Genomic DNA, 27,520 nt, shown 5'->3' with positions numbered 1-27,520 from the left:
AGGCAGGTGGATGGCGTTGTAGCGCGTTTGAATCCGGGGTGGATTCTATGGGATTGGAAACATTTGGAAACACTTGGAATCATTGGAAACAAGAGTAGTAAAACTAACGTAATACTACGCATCGATAGCTCAGATTCCGAGCCAACGTGTAGTGCTTACTTCAAGGGGGTAAGAATGTAAGTAACAAAGGACATCTTTTCAATTATAATTGTTACGAGCCAGGGCTGCGAGCAACGCGAGAGGCCGGCGAGGGGTTGTTACCCCAGGAATATGGTTTCAATTTGTTAGTTAGGTACGCGGACGCACCCAATGCGAGATCGGGGAGCCGCTAGGATAGTTGACGTCGAGGACGCACCTGATGCGAAATCAGGGAACCTCTGGGAGGTTGGAGTCAAACGCAGACGCACCTGATGCGAGACCAGGGAGCTGCTGGGATACGGAAGAACCCAATGCGAAACCAGGGATCCGCTAGGATAGTATAATTTTCGTGGATGCACCCAATGCGAGATCGGGGAGCCACTAGGTTGGAGAAATCTTCGTTGAATTGAATCTAAGATTAGTAAGCCTCGTAACTTATATATAATTTAATTGATACAATCCGAGCGGTAAGATTGTATCATGTGGGAACGTTCAATTATTAGATTAGGATATCAGGCAATAATTAAAGGTTGTAGATTACGCGAGTTAACAAACAAGACAAATATATTCTGATTTGGAATAGTTACAAGTGTAATTGTTTGTGTCGCGAGTGGATGTAGTAAGTGTACAATTAGAGAAATTGTTACCTAATGATGCACGGTGTTGACGCACTGGCAATGCGGGGTTAGATAGCGGTTGTTGAATGCCAAATAGAATGTGGTGTCGGATGTCGGACATGGGGATCGTGTCGAAACGTCGAGACGAAAACGACACCCTGTCGAGTGATTTGGGCGCCGTCGAGGACCGATACTCTTCGACTGTTTAGATTAAGATACAGCATTGGACTGTTTAGGTTAAGATACAGCATTGGACTGTTTAGGTTAAGATAGAGCATTAGACTGTTTAGCTTTAAGGAACTGTATGTGTGTGCTTGTGTGTATGTGCGTGTGTGCGTAGAGTGCGAGCTTGACGCGTTTTCTTTTAACGAAGACGAGGCAGTCGAGAGAAAAGCGCACGTGAGAGAACTTCGGCCTGCGAGTTGCGGTCAGAGTTAAAAGAACAGAGTGTTGCGTTGAGTTTTGACCTGCGAGGTGCGGTCAATCGCGTTGTGTACAATTGTTTTGTCTCTTTCCTATTTTCAAATATATATATATATATATATATATATATATATATATATATACTGTTTTATTCTTTTTCCCGCACGTAGTCAGTCATATTTTATCCCACAAGAATATATACCGAACTGACGGAATCTATAAGGTTACGAATTGATTCGAAAGGGACTTTAACCCGATCTCACTAGACTTGACGCGACGTGACTGCACGAGTACTGAACCGCGTCTGAATCTTGACTGAACCGCTTCTCGACTAACCGAAGAGGATGAAAATGCATGGGTTTATATACCCTAAAAATGAGAGGGGAATGTATCTGTTTTATTTTACGGTCGCATACTCGTATTTGTCGTTTCTAGTGAGTTTAAGGTTTGCAGCTGGATCTTTTGTTTATAGGGGTAAAACGAAGGGTTAGCCAGGATGTTTCCTATCAAAGACTATCTTGACAAAACATTCCAGAAGGGGATGTTTTGAAGATTTCCATATTAGGAAATCGTACGGTGCTGTTACTGAATCATGCTTCGTGCCAGCTGCGTCCAGCCGGAGTACAGTCATTAAACAAGGGGCCTGTTGGGACGCTTTTCGTTCTCAGAAAAGAGATTAGAACTTCTAATCGAAATGAACGTGGAGAAACGTCTCCATACGTAACAAGTTTCATCAAAATCGGATTTTCGCATCTGAATATGTTCCCTTGTTAGACGAGAAAAAGAATTGAATGTCCATCCTGAATCGCGCGTATGCGCAAAAGGGAGGCAAGCTTGCCTGTCATGAGAAACTTGTGGAGAGGGGAGGTGCGTGGTGAGCACCCACGCAGGGATCCTGTCGTGTTCTGGTAGCGTCGCGATGCCTCTGATCGCCATTCCCGCGTAGACGCAAAGTCGTAGTGCCCGGCGTCGTCGAGCAGTCAACCCTAATTCGTTCAGAGTCTCGTGAGATCAAGAGGACCTCGGGAATAAGAGGGAGCCTTCCCTGGAGACCTTTTCGGAGCCATTTTGGGAGCCTTTTCGGGAGCCTTTTCGACACCTTAGAGTACGGAGTTAATCAAAATGGCCTCTGAAATAAATTATTTATTATTCAATGGCCAAACGCTCACACAAACGGCGTACAAAATTTATGCGGCAGTATTGGCAGAGAGATTAAGAGAGGAGGTAGAGGGAAAAGACTATTACCGGATAGTCAGGCAGGCTTTAGAAACGGTATGGGGTGCATTGATAACATTTATGTGTTAAATTATTTAATAAACAGGCAAGTGAGGAGGAAAAAAAGGAGGTTGATAATAATGTTCATTAACCTAAAAGCGGCATTTGACTCTGTTGACAGGGAAGAGTAGGTGAGGGCAATGAGGAAAAGGGGGTGAGGGAAGGGTTAGTAGAAAGGTGCGGGGAATTACTAAAAGAAACAAAAAGTAAAGTTAGAGTATGGGATGAAGAAGGTAAATGCTTTTCGACCGAAAGGGGAGTGAGGCAGGGCTGTCCGCTGAGCCCACTACTTTTTACGCTGTTGATGGCAGACATACATGAGGAGTTGGAGAGGGGAGGATGGGGAGGGGTAAAACTAAGAGGGAGGAAAATATATACGTTAGCGTACGCCGACGATTCAATGGCCAAAAAAATTTTGTCGTTTAATGTCTGTTGGAGGTAGGTGAGTTGAGTAATATTACAATACTCCACCAGGCCACTCCCCTAAGTGACCCCATGCCCCTCACGACAGATTACGATTTTCGTGGGACAGCTCGCAACCCAGACAACAACCCTGGTAAGGACTTGTTGTAAGACGTAGCTCTGCGCATGCCATTGCGAGAGAGCACCATACAGATATTGATACCTGACTAGTAGGTGGATTGCTCTGTACATAGATTAATTAGGTATAAGTGTAGGATTAATTTAGAATTAACACTGTACATAGTCTTCTAGTTAAGCGCAAAAAAAAAGAGCCTCGGACAAATAACGAAGAGGTGAAGGAGGGGGACACCGCACCCGGAAGCGGTGGAGAAGGGAGTGGTGGTGGACGTATGCCACCAAAGGACATGGGGCCCCCGGCCCCAGTTGAAGAGGCCGGCCCAAGCCCCGGCCTGGGAGGGGCACCCCGGTGCCCAACCCGGCGGACGACCAGGCCTCGGTGCTGTCGACAGCCTCGGATGCCACTGTCCGGAGTCGGAAACACCTACGCTCGGGGGGCTCTCCGACCCCGTTGGAGGATGGAGGCGGCTGCATGATGTGGGGAGCCTCCTCCCGGGTGAGCTGACCGCTCTTGGAACAGAGGTCCACGCGAGGTCGCTGACCTGGCCGGGAGGAGCAAGAATCTGAAAGGGACGTTTCAGAAGGCGTTCCGTGACTGCTCCGGGGTGACAGAGAAGGTGTTCAGGGAGCTGGAGCGGAGGGGTGTCCAGGAGGGACACCCTGCTGCTGGCACCGACCCCGCCTCTCTCGCGGAAAAGAAGATCTTACGGGAGAGGAATGCCGAACTGGAGAGGGAGTTGCGGGATACGCGCGACACCCTTGAGGCTATCAAGTGGGAGCTGATGCTCGCCAAGCGGCTGCGCGACGCTCCCCCCTGCCGTCAATACCTGCCTCCAGCGCCAGCGGGGACACCCCGAAACCTGTGTCCCTCGGGGCGCCTCATGAGGGTGAGGCGGCGGTAGATATGATGGCACAGATGCGGGCCCTCATGGAGGCGGGCCTGAGCTCCCGCCGCGAAGAGATGCGGAGGGAGCTGCGTCGCGCGGCCGGGCTCGGTGCGCGGGGAGCCCTCCACGCCGCTGGCTCCATCGCCAGCGCCGCCGATGCCGGCCCCTCCGCCCGGGGTCATATAGCGTAGTCAATGGGGGAGGCTAACCCCCTCCCACGGGTATCATGTTAGCTGGGAGGTGTCCTGTTGAGTACTCGCGTGATCCAGGCACCTCCCCTTTAGCTTCCCCCAGGGAGCCGGGGTATGCGAAAAGCATTTCCTCACGTTAAAAATGTGGTAGGTTAGGGAGGGACGTACGAGAGGAGAGACGAAGGCACGTGACACCGAGCGTAGATGCGCGCTGCACGAAGATTTAGGATCACTTTGAAGATTTAGGATCGTTAGGATGTAGTAAAAAAAGTAGCGACTAATACATTGGCTTTTATGGTCAGAGGCTTGTTACATAATTGGAAACAACCTGTAGCATACTTTCTGACCAGTAATGCAGTAAAAATTAGCAATTTATCATCCTTATTGGATGAAATAATAGAAGCAATTTTCAGCACGGGATTAAAAGTACGTGCTGCTGTTTCTGATCAAAATGCCAGTAATCGAAGTGCTATTAAATATAGAATTTCTGTAGACCGTCCATGTTTCATGCCTGGAAATCAAAAAATATACACGACCTTTGATATACCGCATATTTTTAAATCTATAAGATATCAACTTTTGAGGTATCATATTATGTTTGATGATCATAAAATTGCATCGTGGAAAGACGTACGTTCGTTATGGAAATTGGAAGGTGATAAAGCAACGAGAGCTGCTTGCAAATTAACGGACAAACACGTTTATCCAAATAACTTTGAAAAAATGAAATGTCGTTTAGCTCCGCAAGTATTTAGTCGCAGAGTTTCAGCAGCTTTTTTAACCGCGGGAACGGTGGGAGGAATTCAAAGTCAAACAGTAATGCATACTGCTGAATTTTTCAAAATTCTTAATGATAGTTTTGATTCCTTAAACAGCCGGAGTTGCAACGATTCGAATCCAGATAGATGTAAATTGTCGGAAATTCGATTAAATTCACAAAATAATTTAACTGCATTATTAGAAAGATGTGCCAAATGGCGCACCATTAAAACTAATGGTCAGAATATACCACCATGTTTCGAAGGCTTGGAAATTTCTGTGAAAGCAATTTTGCAATTATGGGAAGATCTCAAGTGCGATGGAATTAATTTTTTGTGTAACGTCTAGAGTGAATCAAGACCCATTGGAAAATTTATTTTCAATGATGCGCACTTATGGTGGAATTTATAATCAAAACCCGTCTGCAAAAGCTTTTCGCTTATCATTGCAAAAAAAAATATTGTATTAAATTTATCAAAATCGGCTCAATCTGCCAATTGTTTATATGATGAGGACGAAACATTACTTCCAAGCTCGAAATATGATGCTACATCTAATGTTGCACTAATATCGACAAATACAAGTCGTGAATGTGAAATTGATCAAGAAACGTTTATTGATGTCGAAGAAGTTGTCATTGATGCGTCATATATAATTGATAAAACATTAGAAGTCACCGCGGTTGAATATTTTGCAGGATTTGTGGCCATGAAATGGGTTACAAAATCTGGTTGCGAACAATGTTCGATCTCATTAATTAGCGAAAATCACGAATTCCTGGACGCTACAGATACATAAGGGACAACGCGCTGATCCCCACTCCAGTGCATACCAATCAGCATGCATTCTAGGTGTCCCCTTAGGCATCGAAGCTATGGTTCTGTAACAGTTATTTCTCGATTCTGTATTTTGGTTCTAGTTTCGGTTATATTTCGATTCTGTTATTTTGTTCGGCCATATATCAGAATATACAATGTATACAAGCAAATGAATCATCGACGATCGACAATCGTATTTATGTAAGTAATTGTTTAAGTAATAAATACTAATAAATAATTATTGAAATAAGACAGTTTTGTTCCGTTATAAGGCAACGGTGTTTGTTCCAAAATATGGAAATCGTTATCCCCTCCCGCCGCTTAGTGTCGTTACACGAGGGTATGTTACATTTTATCGTTTTAAACGAAAGATACAGTCTTCCTTCCACGAGTGATAAAATTGTATCCCCACTACTATGGGGGAATTTTGATTATACTTACTTATTTAAGAAGCAAGGAATGTTTAAAACGCAAAGAAGAACAGCGTGTGGAAAGAATGAGATGCACAGAGTCGTAGCAGTCGACATAGATACAAAACTTTCTTTTTTTCCTTTTTTTTTTCTAGAAATTTTAATAGCATATTTAGATGATTTTTCTGATTAAAATGTGTCTAAACACGGCATAATTTGGAATTTTTTTACTTGTGTACTAATTCATAGTAGCTCCTCTTTAATCTTTATCTTGGGGTTTTCATCGCTCAGCTGTCGTAGTGGTCGACTTCGTGTTCTTCAGTACTGATGAAAAACATGTATGATGGATTCTTGAAAAGAAGCAGAGAAGACACAAATTTCCTATTCACGAAACGAACATTGGTGCCGTTTCTCGAGACAGAATATATCAAAACATCTTTGCGGTCGATATTCTTCCGATACCGTTTACTGCCAGAAGGAGAAGGACAACTTTATGATCTTGCGCTACCTCTCCCCTCTTGCTGACTCTCCATCTTGCTCCTCTCCCGACTCACAGGAGAACAAAGTCAAGCCAAATACAAGATGTACATATGCAGCAGAATGAGAGGGCATGTTACACTTGTACCACTGCTCGGCCGACCACTTTATAGTTATAGTCGCTACATTCGAGCTTCTCGCAAAGTCAAGCCGTATAGGTAGTGTGATCCAAGAAACGGCAGAAGCCGTTCTGATCCATCTCCGTTTCTTCAACAAAACTGTATTATGTTTTTGTAAGTTTTGTTTATCAAGTAAAATATTTCCAAGGCCTCCAAATGTAATTGTAGAGAGCACGCTAATGCCCGTTCGTGTTCAAGCTGAACACGCTGTTTTTGAGTATACATTTCCACTCGCACCAACATCTTTCTTCTTGATATCTTGCTGTACTGGTCTCCGCAATTCGTTAACTTCTCTCTAATCTTCATCTTAACTTCTCTGTAATCTTCATCTTCGTTTTCATTTTCCTTACAGTTGTTTTGTGACAACAGTAAAACTGTGCATTACAGGATGATCAATTAGTAATGCATCAGGTTCCATTAAACCATCAATTCAATCAATGTGATGAGGCTTCCACTGTTGCAGAAGTGGTCAATGTAAACATAATGTTTTAAAGGTCTAGTGAATGACCTACACCGCCGACAGCGGTCAAAATTCGCTACCACTATCCCGACAGTGATCACTGTTAGCATACGAATCCCCTTCGACAATTCCAAGAGTGATCAATGAACAAGACATTGTAATTTCTTTTCAGATTTATGAGATTTATATGGTTGAAAAGAGACCAAGCTCGATAGAGTTTTAATGATATTTACTTGTATTCTAGCGAGCTATGGTCACTCATTAAATAAGTATACAACATCAAAATTATGCCGTGATTACACTCATTTTAATCAACTCCTCTTTGTAGTCACCGCGCTATCCTTCTCTATCGTCGGCAAACTTCAAATAACGTAGCAAATACCTACGACCTATACGATCATTGATACAGTTTTCTTTCGAAATAAGACGACGATGCTTTTTCGCAAAAAGAAAATGTTTATCCCCTCTCTTTCTTTTGAAGTTGTCTGCTCGACACCGGCCAGAACGAGAGGGTATGCCACATGCTATCGTTTTTGCAACGAAAGATATGACTGCTCGGCCAACCACTTTGTAGTTTGCCGCCACATTCAAACCTCTGGCACATTCTCCTTACTCACTCGCGGCCCGCTCAAGAACAAACCGAAGCGACATAGATACCGTTATTCATAGTAGGTCAAAAGTCGTACCGAGCCATCGACTTATAGCAAAAGAAAACTGTACTCCAGAGCCCGGAGGTTTTATCACTTTCGGAGGGAATACTGTATTGCTACACGGCTGACAACTGTATGGTCTGCAACTACCTCTCGCCTCTCTCATTCTCCGTGTTCACTCTCGGGCGACTCCATAACAAAGTCAAGTCGCATAGGTAACCTGATCTGAAATACGGCGAAAGCAGATCCCGAGCTTTCGCCCTATATAGGAACAAAACGATAAATATACAAGTGAGTTTTTACAATTGTGTTCACGATGTTGACATCTACAACATATTAAAAAATCATCGAAATAGGTGAGGTGAGGTGGTACAGATATCAATAGTTGACCGACCTCGTCGAACAGTTTTGTGTTTTGTCAGCATACGCTAACCTTTCATCGTGGTATTTTAGGGTCGCACTGACGATAATTTAGTTGCTTGCACACATTGTATACTCTACGTTCTATCACAGAACCGAATTATAAATGAAACTGGAACCAAAAAATAACAGTTATAGGATCGATATAATATTGGTACTTAAGAACCATAACCGTAACCGATATAAGCCAGAACCGTTGTCCTCATAACAGATAGTATTGAAACTTATAGATCTCGTTCTCCTGTTCACGAATATATACCATGTCACGTCCGGTGGTTCGACCGTCAATGAATAAACCCTCAGACAAAGAATTATTATGAACTATTATGCTGTGACGTGGCACATTTATTCACGTCCCTCCTGTAAGAGCGCGCGAGCGCACGATTTGCCACAAGGGGTAGCAGGGCAGCGACGACGTCGATGGAAGTCGACGATCGCGACGCAATCTGACGATCAGCGGCCACGGTCCGCGGCGCAGTTCGCCTAGACAATCAATAACGTTAACATGTACGGGCGAGAATAAATAAAGTTTCGCGATTACACTCCGATCAAAGATCGAAAGACCGGGCCGCCCTTTGGCAGCACCGCCGCGATAACGGCTGTCGTGATCGCTCTCCCTGGGCACATCCGAGATCCCAGATTGGAGATTAAAGGTCAATGCATATCTGGCAGGCCCGTCACATTCGGACTAGCTTCGGCGCCATATCTTGCCATCAGATGCCTACACCAACTCGCAAACGATGAACAGCACAATCTTCCGGAAGCTTCAGCTATTTTAAAACGAGATTTATATGTCGACGATCTTCTTAGCGGCGCAGAATCGATTAGAGAAGCAAGGACCATTCAACGTCAAATGACCGATTTATTGAGGAAGGGTGGTCTGAACATTCGGCAATGGGCTTCGAATGAACCCAAACTTCTCGCGGGTCTGCCCGATGATCAGATTCACCCGAAAATCCTAGGAGATTCAAACATGATAAAAACATTAGGAGTATCGTGGGATGCGCGACACGATACCATTCGATACTATGTGCAACCGACGGCTACCAACAAGATCACTAAACGGAACATATTATCCACCATCGCAAAAATCTTCGATCCATTGGGTTTATTAGGACCAGTTACCATTGTCGCGAAGATTCTGATGCAAAGACTCTGGCAATTGAAAGTTGACTGGGATGAGTCCCTTCCGGCTAATTTCCATACAGAATGGACCAATTTCGAAACCGAGTTGCAACTTTTGAACAACGTCGAGTTCAATCGTCACGTCACGCTGAAAAACGCGAAACGGCTGGAACTTCACGGTTTTTGCGATGCTAGTGAAAGAGCATACGGCGCTTGTTTATACGTGCGAGCAGTAGACAAGACCGGACTCATAAACACCTATTTGCTCTGTGCAAAATCTCGAGTTGCACCCTTAAAAACAATCACCATCGCACGTTTGGAATTGTGTGGCGCCACGCTGCTAGCTTCGTTATATCAGACCGTTTATAAGGCTCTCAACCGCAACATAGCGCAAACAGCTTTCTGGACGGATTCCACCATAGTTTTAAACTGGCTAAACAAGGAACCATCCACTTTAAAAACCTTCGTCGCAAATCGCGTAGCCGATATACAGCGGAAGACGGACGTTTCATGTTGGAAACACGTTCGATCGACAGAAAACCCGGCTGATCTTCTTTCACGAGGAATTACACCTACCGAATTTCTCCGTAACGTCTGCTGGCGTCACGGGCCAGAATGGCTCGCAGAAGAAAAAACCACGTGGCCTGTCACGCAGTTCACCATTTCAACTGAACTACCAGAAATTCGAAAGGTTACGTGTCTTGTCAGTTTAACCACTCGAAACGATGACATTCTCACCCGATATTCTTGCATTCGCAAACTCAGGAGAGTCGTCGCGTATTGCCTACGTTTTCGTCCAAAACATCGCGTCGCAGGACCTTTAGCCGTCGAGGAATTGCAAGAGGCAAATCGGCGCATCATCCAGCTTCTTCAAGCCACCACATTCACACACGATATACATGAAATAAAAACCGGCAAACTATCAACCAAAAGCAAACTCCTACCGTTATGTCCATTCTTCGACGAGAAGGGAATCGTACGTGTAGGAGGCCGATTACGGAACTCCACCTTATCGTTCGAGCAGAAACACCCGATTCTCCTACCTCGAGGGCATCACGTCACCAAACTTATCATCCGCGAATCGCATCTCCGGAATCATCACACTGGAATTACAGCCACTCTTTATGACGTGCGTCAATCTTATTGGCCAATCGACGGAAAAAATACTACGCGTCAGATCATTCGACAATGCGTCAGGTGTTTCCGGGTCAAACCACCCGCGGTCGAATATATCATGGGCAACCTACCTGCGGCACGCGTCACCGAAGGCCGACCATTCACGAACACTGGCGTGGATTATTGCGGTCCGTTTTTCGTGAAGGAACGACGCTTTAGAAACCGAGCCCGAATCAAGGTTTACGTCGCGGTTTTTACCTGTTTCGCGACAAAGGCCGTCCACCTAGAAGTAGCGAGCGATCTGACCACCGAGGCCTTCATCGCTGCTCTCAAACGGTTCGTCGCTCGACGGGGAATCTGTCGGAATATCTATTCCGACAACGGCACAAATTTCGTTGGTGCTAATAACGAGCTGACGGAACACTATCGGGAGTTATCGAAGGACGAGAGATTACAACAATTTCTCGTCTCAAGGGAAATCTCGTGGCACTTCATGCCAGCATTGTCGCCCCATTTCGGTGGACTGTGGGAAGCGGCTGTAAAATCGTTTAAACACCACGTCCAACGAGTCGTGGGCGAAGAATTATTCACACATGAACAATTCAATACATTCGTCATTGAAGTCGAAGCCATTTTAAATTCCCGTCCTCTTACTCCGCTTTCGTCAGATCCGAACGATCTCTCCGCTCTCACCCCTGGCCATTTCCTGATTGGTGGTTCTTTAGCGTGCATTGCCGAGACTGATTTCAGCGAAACGCCGTCAAACTGCTTGTCCACTTGGCAACACATCCAGAAGGTCAAGCAAGACTTCTGGACGAGATGGCACAAGGAGTACATCCACCATCTCAACATACGTCACAAATGGACCAAGGGTTCCCATAACATCAAGGAGGGAACCATTGTCATTCTAAAGGATGATAACCTCCCACCATTGTGCTGGCACCTGGGTCGGGTACAACAAGTACATCCTGGAGAGGACGGCATCACACGAGCAGTTACTGTTCGAACTGCCCATGGCGTTTACAAGAGGAACGTCACAAAACTGGCATCTCTTCAAGTAACCCTAAACGGTTTGATTATATCCGGCTTCTCAGATTCATTTCAGTTGTATCTAGACTATAAAATTCGACAGAATTTAGTCACAATGCGAATGAAACTCTGTCAATATGCGAATGGGAAGGGGCTACTATATATCGTCGTTCGGGATTAAAAGTATTGGACATGTATTTCGTCATCATATAGTCACATGATGGGTTCCCCGGCGATGATTGGAGAACGCGGAAGGATTCGCGGGGTGTTACACCGCCTCGCGCAGACGTGGTTTTGTATGAGCGCCAATTCCCCAGCCATCATCGCTAGTCTGTCTTTGGATACAGCAGTGTTCAGGAATCAACTGTTGGTGAGTTACGTTTGTTCAATCTTTCTATTTTAAGTTTAATCTTTGCTACTTTGATGAAACCTACGGGAGCTTATAGTTGTTTGAAAAATATTTGACACGTGTTATTTTTTATCGGCAGACATCCACTTTGAAAGACATCCACTTATTATAGATACTGTCTCACGTGTGTAGACAGGTTCACGCGCTGGCCCGAAGTTTTTCCACTGATAAACATCGAAGCGGAAACGGTAGCCAAGGCATTTTTCTCTGGATGGGTTTCTAGGTTCGGCACACCGATCCGTATAACCACAGATCAAGGTCGCCAATTTGAGTCCCAGTTGTTTAAGCAATTAAACAAACTACTTGGAGCGACTCATTTTCGTACAACTGCCTACCATCCAGAGGCAAATGGCATGGTAGAACGTCTGCATAGACAATTAAAAGCCGCAATAAAATGCCATAGCGATAAACGTTGGACCGATACGCTACCTACAATTTTATTAGGTATTAGAGCCGCGTTCCGACCGGATTTAAAGACGTCAGCGGCCGAGCTAGTTTATGGCGAAAATGTACGTTTACCGTCAGAATTTTTTGTTAGCGCTCCGGATAATAATCCGTTACAGTTAATTAAAGAGTTGCGAGAACATTTTCGCGATATAAGACCGGTAGCGGGATCGCGACACGGTAACAAAAATATTTTTATGTTTAAAGATTTAAATACGACTTCGCACGTTTTCATTCGCACGGATTCGGTAAAAACACCATTGCAGAACCCATACGAGGGACCTTACGAAGTTATTTCACGAACCGATAAAACATTTACAGTTCGATGCAAGGGTAAAGACACGGTCGTGTCAGTGGACCGTCTTAAGCCAGCGTACATACTGAACGACGATTGCAATTTCGAAAATAACAATAGAATAACGACTCGCACCGAACCTCAACAATCGACTCCAGCAATCATTCCAGGAAATGCACGGACTCCGGTACGGACGCGTTCCGGTAGACGTGTAAAGTTCCCAGAACGTTTGCAAGTTGGTTGAGCCGTGTAACGATTTAGTTAAGATACATAGTTTATATTCAATCCCAGTTTTAGCATTAAGTAGTTAATAAATAGTATTAAGTTAGTATAGCGTTACACTGGTAAGGGGGTGATGTAGCGGCCAGCTGCATATAATAAAGTTGACACGTGCAATGCAGATGCTGGAGAGGTTTTAGGACTCAGGCGACAATTGAAGCTATTTTTGAGGAAACTGTCAGGTAGAGTCATTAAGACGCCCTCTAGGGTAGCAATTAGATTTTATTAGCGACAGCCTCAATAGCCCTCGCAAAGAGTCATAAAAAACCCCGAATTTCTAACGGCCCAAGCCAATGGTACGGGAACCCCGCGAAGACAAAGGGCCCGTTACCTGCGCGATGCACACAGCATGTTAAGGGTGTGCGGCCGATGGAAATTCCGTTACAGTGCGATTCACCAGAGTGGGGGTGCAAAGACACCCCCACCTATCAAAGACACAACTTTGTATAAAAGAGTAGACAGACTGCAGTCGACAGATCACTCTCGTCAAAACAGTCAGGCAGTAGGCCCTTAAAAATAAACAGATTGCACGTCCGTCAGGGATTCATTTCATTACATACCGAACACCAAACATCCTTCCAAAAGGCTATAAAAGAAGTGATGGTAGTGCGCGAGTGAGTGAACGGTGCAATTGAAAGCAGTGTTGAGGAATCATCTGTTGGTGAGTTACGTTTGTTCAATCTTTCTATTTTAAGTTTAATCTTTGCCCTGTGTGTTTAATCTTTCCCATACAAGGAAGTGCGTGGGTTTCCGTTCGAACTATGACAACTGTTCCGTCGCAAGGAACAATTCAAGTGGTGCTTGCCTTCGGACAATTGTTTATGATACGTATACATATCATAGTTTATATACATAAACTGATACGAAATAATGGCTACAGCGGTCACACATACTGTGTAGCGTGACGGCCTACGGCCTCAAAAATTGGGCCAACAGCCGCGGCAGAGATGGGGATAGGCATACCTACGATAGACTCGGTTTGTTTAGGTACCGTCCCCCGGCGCTGCTCTGTATGGAGCGGTTTATGACGGATTATTACTATTGAGCTGGAACGTGTAACGACTAGATGACTCAGGACCGATGACACATTGTATAACAAACAAGCAGCCACCGATCGCCCCTGTACCTTGCCCTTAGCAGATAGTACCCGATGACTGTATCCACCCACCCCCAAAAACCAGCGCATCCATAGCGATAAGAAATAGTACTTAAACCGGAGAACCTCCAATAAAGAACCAGAATATTCGTGTCAGTCTTAGACTAAATTCTGTGTCTCTTTTATTTTAAACCCCTATTCGACCGAGTATCTACGGAACGCGATCGCTAGGCGGTATCTTTGTTGAAGTTACGTTTTTCCCCGTAACATTTTGGCGATCCTGCCAGGATATACACAAGAGGACGACTGGAAAACTCGGGAGACAACCGGATCCACGGAACCTGTTGAAAGCTGAGGGACAAGTCCAGAAGGTCGTCACGATTTGTATAACGGACCAAAGAAGAGAAAAATCAGGATGTCCAATCCTCTCGAAGAAGCCATCGTGGCGTTCACGAAATCTATCCAAACCTTGACCACGCAACAGGAAAAAATTACGCAAAATGTTGCGATACTGGCAACTGAAAACGACAAAAGAAGACAGGAAACACTGCCATTTCATAAAGTATTAAAACCACTGCTTGTGGACGACGAGACTACAGCTACGTATGGTGACATCGCTGCAGGCAACCCTACGGGACATCCCGCAGAGGAAAGGGAAATGGACGAAGGAGACGGATCATTTAAGAACCACTTCCGACTATCGTTAGCAACGGGTTAGCAACAATACGGAGCCCAGGTATGACGAGCATCGTTTTAAAAGGGCCAAAGACCTGGTCGACACCATAAAACCTCTCAAAGGACGGGATGACTCCGGGGTTGAGGATTTTATACGACTGGTTAAGCGCGCTAGATCTCGTTGCTACGAACCGGATATTTTACTTGACATAATACTTACTACTAAAATCATCGATCAAGCGGAAAGAAGCATTCGGCATTTAGAAATTAATAGTTACGACAAATTATACGACGCGTTGCGAACATACGTGTTCCCAAGTGTTCCGCCAGACGCCGCGAGAGATAATGTGTATAATATAATGCAGGGAAAGACGGAAGGCGTGATGAATTATACTCTTCGCTTTAGACAGCAGTTAAATGAATATCGGTACGCGACACAAAACGAGCATTCGCAATACAACAATACCTGAGGTTCGGCCCTCTGTAGTACTAACCACGCGCACTTTCGAATCAGACATTATGAAAAGGTTTTCGTCATTTTCAAAATTAAAACGTGTCTTGGCATACATATTACGTTTTCGATACAACAGTTCACGCAAAGAAAGCAACAAAGGCACATTGTCAACAGTAGAACTTCACAGGGCAGAACAACTAATCGTTAAAATAATTCAAAGACAAGAATACTTGTTGGAGTTCCACGCGTTAGAAAAAGCTGAACCAGTAACCGGAAACCTCCGTCCTTTAAATCCATTCATAGATAGCGATGGCATATTGAGGGTCGGTGGGCGATTATCCAGATCAGAATTGCCCTATAACGCTCGACATCCAATGTTACTGCCCAAAGGGCATTCCGTTACAAGGCTAATTATCACAGACTATCACACAAAGAACTTTCATGCTGGAATTCAAAGCACACTTAATGCTCTACGACATAAATTCTGGATTCCGAACGGAAAGGGTATAATCCGAAAAATAATTCACGGATGCGTTACTTGTTTTAAGGCAAAACCCCCGGTTGTCGAGTACAAGATGGGAGACTTGCCCACCGACAGAGTCACGTTTACAAGACCGTTCAAGATATCCGGTGTTGATTTCTGCGGCCCAATTTTCATAAAAGAAAAAACACAGCGAAATCGGAATAGAGTTACGATATATTTAGCCATTTTTGTATGTTTTTGTACCAAAGCAATACACATTGAAATCGTCGGTGATTTGACCACAAACGCATTTTTAGCAACGTTACGGCGATTCTTTGCACGGCGAGGTATCAGTTCCGATATTTATTCGGATAACGCAACAAACTTCGCAGGCGCGAGCCGGGAACTCAAAGAAATATACGCATTTTTCAAATCTAAAACGACAAACGACACAATCTCGATCACGTTGGCCAACGAAGGCATAAATTGGCACTTTATTCCACCACGATCTCCGCATTTTGGCGGTTTGTGGGAGGCAGCAGTTCGCCGAACAAAACATCATTTGGTAAGGACGATTGGTAATACGTTGCTTTCGTACGAAGGGTTACTAACATTCATAAACCAAATAGAAGCCATTCTGAATTCCCGTCCCATCACTCCATTGTCCACCGATCCCAACGACCTACAAGCATTGACTCCTGGCCACTTCATTGTCGGTGAACCTTTAACAAGTGTGCCAGACTACGACTTCACTGAAACACCAGTCGGCAGACTATCGTCTTGGCAGCATATACAACTAATGCGGCAACATTTTTGGAAGCGGTGGGCCAAAGACTATTTGCAGAAGCAAATCACAAGGAAAAAGTGGTTTAAACAAAGAGCAACGAGTATTGCCGTGGGCGTGCTGGTAATCATAAGAGAAGACGATGCCCCCCCATTGCAGTGGCCACTCGGACGTATTACTGCAGTGCATCCTGGTCAGGACGGTGTCATTCGCGTAGTCACCGTAAAAACGATTCACGGAGAGTACAAACGTTGTGTAAAACGCGTAGCTCCACTTCCGTTATACGATCATTGTAAGATCTAATGTAATAAGACGTTTCTTTATATTCGAATAATCACTAACAAAGCGTAGATTAATACGAAGCTAACCCATAGGTTAAGAACATAAACAATATTCGCGTGTCTCCTTTTTTGGTTTTGTTTGTTCTCATAAACACTTTACATTATTCGTATCTTACTTATTCGTTTACATTTGTATAACTTTAGTTTAATCTAGTTATAACGAAATGTATCTATCGTATAGTCTTATTTTGAATCTTGTCGTAACAAATCATAACACGTATCGTAGCATATCGTAAAATCACATTGTATATATTATTGAACTAAATAGTTCAAGGCGGGCGGCATGTTCGGTCCCACACAGACCGAACGTGAGTTATAATAAACACGGTCGGCTGCGATAGCCAAAACACTTTAGGCGAAGCGACGGTCCCAAGATTTGGAGTGTCATCGGACACCACTTGGAGACCTCCGTGAACGAGCTCATTGAAGGGGCAATACACAAACATTTAATTTTCCAGACCATCTTTCCCATATCTCTCACACCTAATCCATTCAGATCATCTAAACACAATTCCACCAAATCGCATCCCCACTCCGACGACCAAATGCACCACCCATTAACCAATAGAAGAAGAGCCCGAGTTGACTTTATAGACGACACGACACCGAACCACAGAAAGCTAAGATACCTCGAAGAAAACATAAATCGATCGCGTCTAGAAAACTCGTTGTACGCGTCATACCTCGCCAACTGACTTGTAAATGTTAAGTTAAAATATATTGAAGTGTTGTTCCAAAACGTCGAATTTCATTTCAACTAGACTTAGCTACCCCGTAACTCCGTCAAGGCCCGAATATTTACGATTTACGACCCCGCGAAGTCCGACAGGCGGACTGACGACACTTTCGGACGCCTCAGTAGGAGTGTCGACACACTAGCCAGAAGACATCAAGAAGGTAAAAAGATGCAAGGTAGAGACTCCTGAGCCAGCATCTTTGAAAAACAAAGGACTGTCCATCTTACAAAAAGGGGGAACCAACTCCTCAAACTCAGTTCATTCCGTCATAAAAGTTTCATCCAGTGAGTTACGTTTTGTCAAAGTTCATTCAGTTCTCCCAGATATAAACAATAGTAGCCCAGTTCGGTTTTTAGTTTAAAGTTCCGCGAAGTGCTTGCAGTGACCAACGACTCCTGTACTTGGCGAGTGAATACGAAGCGACTCCCAGCGACTACTACTACTATTGCGAATCATCCGAAGCGACTCCCAGCGAGTACTATTTTTGCGAACAAATCCGAAGCGACTCCCACAGACTCGGTAATACTAATATTATTGTTATTATTGTCATAAACGAAGTAGTAGTAAGCACTCTAGTATACGCGCTATATAATCCCTATTTGTAAAATCAAATTTGCAATCTCTGATTCAGAACCTCACTTTGAATAAATCAATAATTTTGTTAGTTTCGAAATAAGGGTACAAATTTATTTAAACGATCCTCCATTTCCCGAACCGTAGCCAGTGTATGCAGGTACGTTCGAAACTGCGTCCTATCCCCTAAAAATCATAATGCGTCCCACTCGGGACGTAACACCATTATAGGGGCAGAAGTTTCAACGCAGTTTGAACAGGACAAAGTTTGCGTTTGTGTGTGTGTGAGGTCGTCTCCTACCGGTATGATCTTTGGGTTTCTCTGTTGATGGATGTACTTGTGAGTGTGTGTGTTGGTGTCCGGACGTTAGCTATGAAATTTCGTACAGCTGAGGCGTTCGGCAGTTACGATTTGTACGAGTCTTGAAACGCGTCGATAGATCGGTCGGCTTATCGACCAAAACTCTCAACAGGTTATGAGCCCAGGACGATAAATCCTGTATCGAAAGAAAATAATTTCAAAAAGCGCGGAAGAGTGATCAGTGAATAGGCTTGAAGAGGTTCTAAGATGACGTCGTCCACGTTCAATATTAAACCGCTTACAAAAGACAACTATGAAAGTTGGTCAATGCAGATGGAAGGTTTGTGGTGTGACGTGGCAAAGTTGTCCACGTCCCGCGGATCTTAGATCGAAAGACCGGGCCGCCCTTTGGCAGCGCCACCGCGATAACGGCTGTTGTGATCGATCTCCCTGGGCGCATCCGAGATCCCAGGTTGGAGTTTAACGCGGTTTAAACGCCGCGCCACTTGGCGCGACGAAAAGTTGCAGGTCCGTGGCCGGGCCCCAGGGGGCCCGGATTCTTTTCCCTTCTCCCAGGAGCGCGGAAAATTCTAAGAGAAACGTTCAGGGGACGACTACGGGGGACACCCTACAGGAAGACATCGAAGAGGACACCGAGCCCGGGCTTGTCAACCCGGAGGCGCCGCCGAGGAATTACGGGTCTGGGGAGCACACCATCTCAACCTCGTCGCCGCCTCGTCCCGGAAAGCTGCAAGGACCCGTCGAGGGAATAGCTCGATGTCTTCCGCCGTGGGAATCGGCCAATCAACGCATGTCATCCGGAAAGCGTTTGCCGATAAATCCGTAGCCGAGGGCCCTGCCGCGCGAGAGCTAGCGATAGGTCCGAGCGTCGCGCGGGAGCAGGGAAAACTAGGACAGTGGGGGACGCCTCGCTTCCGCGTTGGCGAGTCTTCGCGGAGTAGGTCACTGTATCGCCGAAAGTAGTCCGGGCTAGTCCTTTAACGATCGCTTCAGCAATAAAGTAATTTTGAGAAATTAGTGCTGCCGGAACGATTAAGAAGCCGGCTGCCGAACATCGAGACAACTAAAGCCGCTGAGAGACCACGCTGCCGAGTGGTAAGTGCCGACCAGGCTTTTCCGTACTATTGTGATCTTCGCGTTGGCTCGGTTAGCGTTTTTGCGAATCGACCGGACTTCGAGTCGAATTTAAGACGTGACCTCGCTCGCCGTGAATCGCGATCAGGATAGAATCGCGAAGGGGGTGAGGCCGTCGGTCGGTGAACGGACGGGGGGCCCGTACCGTTGCCGATTTTTGGCGAATATATCCAAAGTGGGAGGCCAGATGAGGGTCTTATAAGCGTCAGGAACTTATATCATGGTAAAACCCTGTCGCGCCAACCCCTCCTCCACGTGGTAGGACCTGGACACCATCTGGGTGACTAACGGGGCTCTGGTAAAGAGAGCTCATGCGTCAGTCTTCGCCCCGCGACAACCGCGGCTCTGGTAAAGAGAGCTCATGCGTCAGTCTTCGCCCCGCGACAACCGCGGCTCTCGTAAAGAGAGTTCTTGCGGAGTTGTCGCATCGGGAAGACCGCGGCTCTCAGAGAGCTCCTGCGTGAGTTGTCGTTCTGCGACAACCGCGGCTCTCTCACAAAGAGAGTTCTTGCGGAGTCATCGCTTTGCGATGACCGCGGCTCTCAGGGAGCCCATGCGCGAGTCGTCGCTTCCGACGACCGCGGCTCTCACCCGGAAGACTCCCCTCTCCCGCGACGACCCACCGGATACATCCGGTGGTATGTTGCAGAACGGGAGAAACCTTATGCCTTATGTCTGAGAGGAGCAGCGGCAGCGAGGTCCCGGCCTCCAAACCGCAGCTCTACTCGGATATAATTAAAACCAATAAAGTCACGAGACAAGTAGCCACAAAGACTACCATTAAGGACACGAAACCAACAGCGGCTCTCTACCCTGCGAAGGGCAGTAAGATAAAAAGCAGTGAGGAAACGAAGAAAGTCCTATCGGATTGCATAAATCCGACAGAGCAAAGAATAAGGATCCGGAACGTGAGAAAGATTGGCAGTTCCGGAATCCTAATAGAGACAGATACGGCTAAGGACCTTGAGCAAGTCCTTAGCAACAAAGCACTTCCCTCCCTAAGAGGAAACCAAAGATTATAATATTCGGAGTCCCCTCCGTGATACCAGAGGCGGATCTCCTACAAGCAATAAATAAGCAAATCCTCGAGCTGGACTCAGAGGAAAAATTAGAAGAGGAGTTTAAACTCCTCTTCAAAACTGGAAAGAAAAACTGTGAAGTCACCAACTGGGTGGCCGAGGTGTCTCCGGAAACCCGGAAAATCCTGCTAAGCAGGAACCGGGTTTTCATCGGATTCAACGCACATAGAGTGAAAGATTTTATAGCTGCGAGTCGATGCTACAAATGCCAGTCATTTGGGCACGTCTCAAAGCATTGTAAGGCACGAACTGACACGTGCGGGCATTGTGGGAAAGACGGGCATACATATAATGTATGCCCAACAAAACAAGAGAAACCTACCTGCATAAATTGCAGGAGAGTAGGAAAGCCAGCCAACCATGGGCTAAAGGATAAGAGTTGTCCGGCGTACAAACACGCCATAGAACTGTGCCTCAGTAGGACGGACTTTGGCAACGAGTAACAAGACATGAATAAGAGAATGAGATAGCCTTATAGGCAAAATCAACCCTAACGATCCATCGCAGGTAATACCCAGGTATTCGAGATCGTAGGGTTTAATAGGCAAGTACGGCTACCATACCGTCGCCGCAACCTGCTAGAGACCGAGCGCTAAGCTGGTAACTCCGCCTCCTCGTGGCCCCCGCTGGTAACGCTCCTGAGTCGGCGCAAGCTGATTCGGTAGCGGCTAAGCGAGTTACTTCCCGTATGGGACGGTCTACCCTTGTGATGATCCTTAAGTGGTGAACGAGGGGTTTTTCCGAGTCCCGTCCACAACACCTACAGACCCACCCTTTGTAGTGATGGAGTTGGGAAGTTTAGGCCAGGCATCTGGTCGACTTTTCCGGTATGGGGGAATACCCCGAGGTACGGAACTCCCCTCACGGGGAGTGGTCAATACTACATGGGAGGCTAGATGAAGAAAGCGATAGACGAGCCGCCGCGAAATGAGGTATTCTTGTCTTGGCCGTAGTTGGGAATAGCCCGTGTAACTACTGCGTGAAAAATAGTGACGGAATGCCGAGAGACAGCCGTCTGAGCCGAGATTCCTACCATATAGCCGCTGCCAGCACGTTGTTGCCGTTGGTCAGTGCCAGTTAAATCCGCAATGAAAATTTAAAATATGTGTCTTGTACATCTATGTTAGTGATAGACACTGTGACGTGGCAAAGTTGTCCACGTCCCTCAGATCTTAGATCGAAAGACCGGGCCGCCCTGCGGCAGCACCACCGCGATAACGGTGGTCGTGATCGATTTCCCTGGGAGCGTCCGAGATCCCAGGTTGGATATTGACGCGGTTTGAATGCCGCGCCATTTGGCGCGACACGAAGTTGCAGGACCGTGGCCGGGTCCCCGGGGGGACCCGGATCCTTTTCCCTCCTCCCAGGAACGCGGAAAACCCGGAGGGAAAACGTTCGGGGGACGGCTACGGAGGACGCCCTGCAGGAAGTCAACGAGGAGGACACGGAGCCCGGGCCTACCAACCCGGAGGCGCCGCCGAGGAATTACGGGTCTGAGGCGTACATCATCTCGACCTCGTCGCCGCCTTGTCCCGAAAAGCTACACGCAACCGTTGAGGGAATGGCACGCTGTCTGTCTCCGGGGGAAGCGGCCAACCAACGCGTGTCACCAGAAAAGCGTTAGCCGATAGATCCATAGCCGAGGGCCCCGAACCGCCGGACGCGGCCCTGACGCGCGAAAGCAAGCGATAGGTTCGAGCGTCGCGCGGGAGCGGGGAAAAGTAGGATAGTGGGGGACGCCTCGCTTCCGCGTTAGCGAGTCTTCGCGAAGTAGGGCACTGTGCTGCCGAAACGAGTCCGGGTTAGTCGTTTTACGAGTGCGTAAATCACATAGTAATTTTGAATATCGTCACTGCTGCCGAGACGTAGGGGTTGAAAGAGGTGCCGAATCCCGAGATATTAAAGCCGCTAGGGAGCCCAGAAGCTGCCGTAGAGAGAGAGAGAGAGAGAGAGTGAGAGAGAGAGAGAGAGAGAGAGAGAGAGAGAGAGAGAGAGAGAGAGAGACCGAAGCGACTAGGACACCACGTGCCGCGTGGTAAGTGCCGACCAGGTTTTTCCGCACTACTATGATTTTCGCGTTGGCTCGGTAGCGTTTTTGCGAATCGGCCGGACTTCGGGTCGATTTTAAGACGTGTCCTCGCTCGCCGTGAATCGCGATCAGACTAGAATCGAGAAGGGGGTGAGGCCGTCGGTCGGTGAACGGACGGGGGGCCCGTATCGTTACCGATTTTTGGCGAATCCAATCTGGGGACGTCCCACGGTGGGACGACGCGACGAAAACCGTATCGCTGTTTCCGGCTAATTCCGACGGCCACAGTCATTCCGAATTTGCTGCCGCGTATATCATCGGAACCCGGTCGCTTCTCGACCGGCTAATTGTCAAGAGAGGCTGCCGTACATCGCGCCCGCGATCGAGTTCGACGCGTAGGAAAGCATACCCGGGTGCAAAAAGCGCGAGCGACCGTCCACCCGTCGTACAAACTTGTAAAATCGCGCGGGCTTCGATTACACCGCTGCCGGGCGATCCCGGCAGCCCCTTGTACAGAACCGGGAAGAAATAAATGTTAACTCGAAGCCCCAAACTCGTGTACGCTTCTTTCTGAGAAACCTTTCCGCCGCGGGAAACGTCCCGTATTCCCTCCGCGTAGAACCCTGGCCCAGGCTGCCGCTACCCAGGCCCTCGCGCGCTTCTCGTAGGTTCGGTATCGTAACTCGCGTCTCGCGTTCATTACGAGTTGTTCGTGTGGCACTTGCAAGTGTCTGGCGCCCGTTTCCGGTTCCGAACCGCATAAGATCCGTCGGAAAATCGAGCTTACGAGATACCTTTTGTCACGGGTGGACCACGTATCGCGCGGCCGAGCGCGGCCCGGCCTCACGGCCTATAAAAACCCGCCGTTGCCCAGGTTTTCTCCCGTCGGACGGGCCAGGAAATCAGGGCAACGTGACAACACATTGAAAATAAACCCGATAAACACACTCCGAGATGTGGTCGCGAATACGTTGTCCAGAACTGCAACGGTGGATAAGGGCACTGATTTCGATGAGCTAGCGACAGACCTGGCAAGTTGACTCAAAGTTGCAGACGCATATTGCCAACAACGTCAGTCTGAAGCTAAAAAACAGACGACCCACGATTACACCATCACTACATAGGCACCGACGAGATATTTAAAAAGACTGTCAGCCTTACGGAAGAATATGTCGCTCGAAAAATACTGTAAGGATATTGGCGCCACTAGCGCAAATTCCCTACACTCGCGTCTAGTGTTAGTCTCGACGAGGTTGGCATCTCCTACCTCGAGCGATGGAAGCCGAGAGGGAACACAATCTAGCTCTTTCGACTGCCAACCGCCGATCGAGTTTTGAATGCTCGATCGGCCATCTTTACATTTTGTTAAATATACAGTGTTACGGCACCGACGAGATATATATAAAGACTGCCAGCCCCCGTGTTAAACTGCGAGTCTCAAAGTGGGTCCCAGCCACTGATATATACTATGGATTCGAGATACCGTGAAACGAATTGAAGCGGCTTTACATGCAAGCGCCGCCAGTTATACACCTGTGTACTACATCCCCCCACCCCCGTACTCCTCTTCACCCCCGCGATGCTCTACACTTGCGAGGGAATCAGCTTAGATGGCACCACGTTCACGGCACATCACGTGATTAAACGTGATTGGACAAGACTGATGTTCGAATCTTTGCTGCTATTGGACGCTACTATTGCCGGCAAAACCACTGCTGTATGAATGTGTTTGAACGGATGGTCTGGAATCATTTCGAATTGAGTTGTCAACTGTTGTCAATTTGTGTCAATTGTTTGATTGTTGTTGCCTGTGGACCACGCGGACCGTTGCTGATCTTCAACAATCTTCAAAACCAGATTTTCCAAGCCTCTTTTATATTATATATAACTTCTTTATATTATAGAAAATTCGATTAATAAGCTCGGGAAATATTGAAAAAATACTTTGCTCAGTGTCAAATCAATTTTAAAAATAATTTTTCAAAATTGAGGGACACTTAGTGAACTTATTTTTGAGCTTATTTTTCGAAATTTACTTTGTACATTAATTATAACATTTTTTAAAGTTTGTTTTAGAATAGTGAGGTGCAGAGGAGTGCAGCAGCAAGTGCAAAAAGTGGATGAAGACATAAGATACATTAAGTATAAATAAAAGTATGATAAATTGTAAGGAAACTATTATGGCCAGCTTAGTAGCTGTATGTGAATCTGATCATGCTTTGTTTTATTGCAGTTAGGGAGCAGTTTGTTTTATAGCGTGGTTTGGCGTGTCCTGTGAGCTCCTTTTTTTATATTTATTGAACTTTCGAAGTTAGCAGGTATGTATTGAATATTAAAAATAGAAGTATGTTAAATTGCAAGGAAACTATTATAGCCAGCTTAGTAGCTGTATCTGAATCTGATCATGCTTTGTTTTTAGTGCAGTTATGAGTAAATGCTTAGTTTGCGGAAAGTTAAGCAACAATAACACAAATGTGTCACTACACAAGTATGTAAAGATTACATAATCTCTGTTCAATTTAGTAGTTAAATTCATTTATTTTATTAAACAATTCTTTTTGTTTACTGTTTTTTTAATTCTCACATGATTTTGCATAGATTTCCTCGAAATGAAGCCTCATGTAAACAGTGGGTCAAAGAAATAGGTCGGGAAGGATGGATGCCTACAGACAGTAGTTTCATCTGTTCTGATCATTTTCCTGAAAACAGCATCACGGAATGCTATAGCAGGAAACGCTTAGAGCCTGGAAGTATACCCACGATTTTACCGAAAAAGTCAAGATGTGAACCACAGGCGAATATCTTAAGGGAAAGTAATGATAGAGGTAAGACACTTTGTCTTTGTTAATAAAGGGTTGCAAAGCATATGATATATACTTGTTTCCTTTCAGATAATAATGATGTTCTGGCAACTTTTGCAACAACAGAAGAAGTCCCAGAACCGATTATGGTTGTAGAATGCAATCATTCTCCTACAACCAGCAACCAGACACGTAAGTTGAAATAAGTTTCAAATATACAGAGTATTCCATTTTAATCTATAAATGAAATTATCTCTTCCAATTTTTCTTATTCATAAAGCAAAAACTTACTTTAACATATTAAAACTGGCATATAATGTTACTATTTGAGGATTAATATCTGTCTACAGTACTGAACAATATTTCCCATTGCAGTTGGTAAAGATTTCTCTTCACCATGCACATCAAAGACTGCAAATGTAAGGGAGAAGTGTCAAATTTGCAACACTACGTGACAAAATACAACACGATCATTGTTACCACAATACACCACGAAGTACGATAAAGAAATTAGATCATATGTAAAGAAGATTGCAGTCCATAACGCAGGAGAATAGAAGACTCAAGCAGCAGGTCAGACGTCTGAAAGAAAAGGTACACTCTTTACGAGATGTGATACAAGGGTTAAAGGAAAACAGACTTCTGCCTGCTAGTGCGTATTATTGCCTTTCTGCTAATGCCGATGCTTCATTAGAATTATTCAACTGCATGCTCAAAAATAGGAAAAACGTAGGCAAACTCACGCGAGACAAATACGCCCCAGCACTGCGCGCGTTTGCTTTGACTGTACACTTTTATTCACCGAAAGCGTATTCGTATATAACGAAAACTTTCAATTTAGCGCCTCCGCACGCAGACGTCCTCAGAACCTGGTATAGTAGTGTAAATGCAGAACCAGGTTTTACTGAGGAATCTTTTGCAACATTAAAAGAAAAATCTGGCGAACTAAAAGAAAAAGGGCAAAGACTGCTTTGTGCTGTGATATTTGATGAGATGGGCATAAAAAAAGGATGTCAGAGGGGTCGCGATGGGACAATGCGGGCTCATGTAGATTTAGGTGTCGGTATAAGTGGTGGGGATGACCTTCTAGAGGCCAAAAATGCCCTCGTAATAATGGTTGTGGCGCTTGGCCAAAATTGGAAACTTCCAATTGGCAATTTTTTAATTACAACGTTGAACGTCGAAACTAAAGCCAACTTATTGCGAGAGGCATTCATTCGCCTACAGAAATCGGGCGTGACTGGTGCAGTTTAACGTTAGACGGCCCATGTGCTCATTTTGCCACAGTGGAAAATTTAGGTGCTCGAATGTATGTAAATACGAGAATGACAGAGCATGAAAATATTTATGAAATATTTAAAGTTCATTTCGCACATCCTGTACCTGGCGAGCCAGACATTAATGTAATATTTGATGCATGTCATATGTTAAAGAACATTAGAAATTGTTTAGGCGAATACTTAGTATACAAGCGGAATATACAAGTAGCTTAGTATACAAGTAGAATATACAAGCACTTGCTTTACTGCAACAGAAGGAAGGTCTACGTTTGGGTAATCGTCTTCTAACAAAACATATTGAATACCGGAAAATGGTAATGAAAGTGGCCTTAGCTGCGCAAACACTGAGTTCAAGCGTGGCCGAGAGCATTGAGTTTTGTTGGAACGTGCTTCAAATTCCGGAATTTGAAGGTGGTGGAGCAACAGCACGTTTTCTACGCTGCATCGATACAATATTTGATTTTTTGAACGTGAGTTGAGCGTCCACGTTTAATCGCGGAAATTCAATATTTATCTAAAATTAGAGATAAAAATGGAACTTCCATATTCCTCTACAGGCGAAAAGCGGGATTCATTGGCCTTTTTACCGCAGTTTTATCTATTTTTAATATATACGACATGTTTATCAAACCAAATGAATCGCAAATGAAATATTTATTATCTTATAAGACGAGACAAGATCATTTGGAACTCTCTTTTTGCGCTGTTAGAGGCAGAAGTGGGTGGTGCCCAAATCCAACAGCTTCGCAGTTTGTTTCCGCGTACAAGCGACTGCTTGTGCGGCATGACATTTCAATTAATACAGGAAACG

The 27,520-nt window shown here is 45.6% G+C and overlaps 1 protein-coding gene across 3 annotated transcripts; it reads left to right on the top strand.

Annotated features, from left to right (window-relative positions):
• The first annotated feature begins 24,679 nt into the window (after positions 1-24,679).
• Positions 24,680-26,123, top strand: LOC143363185 (THAP domain-containing protein 2-like). Of its 3 annotated transcripts, none has more exons than XM_076803785.1 (5): positions 24,680-24,782; positions 25,053-25,116; positions 25,227-25,378; positions 25,520-25,621; positions 25,805-26,123. In XM_076803785.1, the coding sequence occupies exons 2-5, from the start codon at positions 25,055-25,057 to the stop codon at positions 25,882-25,884; spliced, it is 396 nt and encodes a 131-aa protein (XP_076659900.1). In that variant the 5' UTR covers positions 24,680-24,782; positions 25,053-25,054; the 3' UTR covers positions 25,885-26,123. The 3 variants fall into 3 exon arrangements, with proteins under 3 accessions (XP_076659900.1, XP_076659898.1, XP_076659899.1); XM_076803783.1 differs by having other exon boundaries at positions 25,227-25,453; XM_076803784.1 differs by lacking the exon at positions 24,680-24,782 and adding an exon at positions 24,804-24,946 and having other exon boundaries at positions 25,227-25,453.
• The last annotated feature ends 1,397 nt before the right edge of the window (positions 26,124-27,520 follow it).

This window comes from Halictus rubicundus, unplaced genomic scaffold (assembly GCF_050948215.1).
Source record: "Halictus rubicundus isolate RS-2024b unplaced genomic scaffold, iyHalRubi1_principal scaffold0027, whole genome shotgun sequence".
Lineage (NCBI taxonomy): Eukaryota > Metazoa > Arthropoda > Insecta > Hymenoptera > Halictidae > Halictus > Halictus rubicundus.
This window is presented reverse-complemented; position numbering and strand designations above follow the sequence as displayed.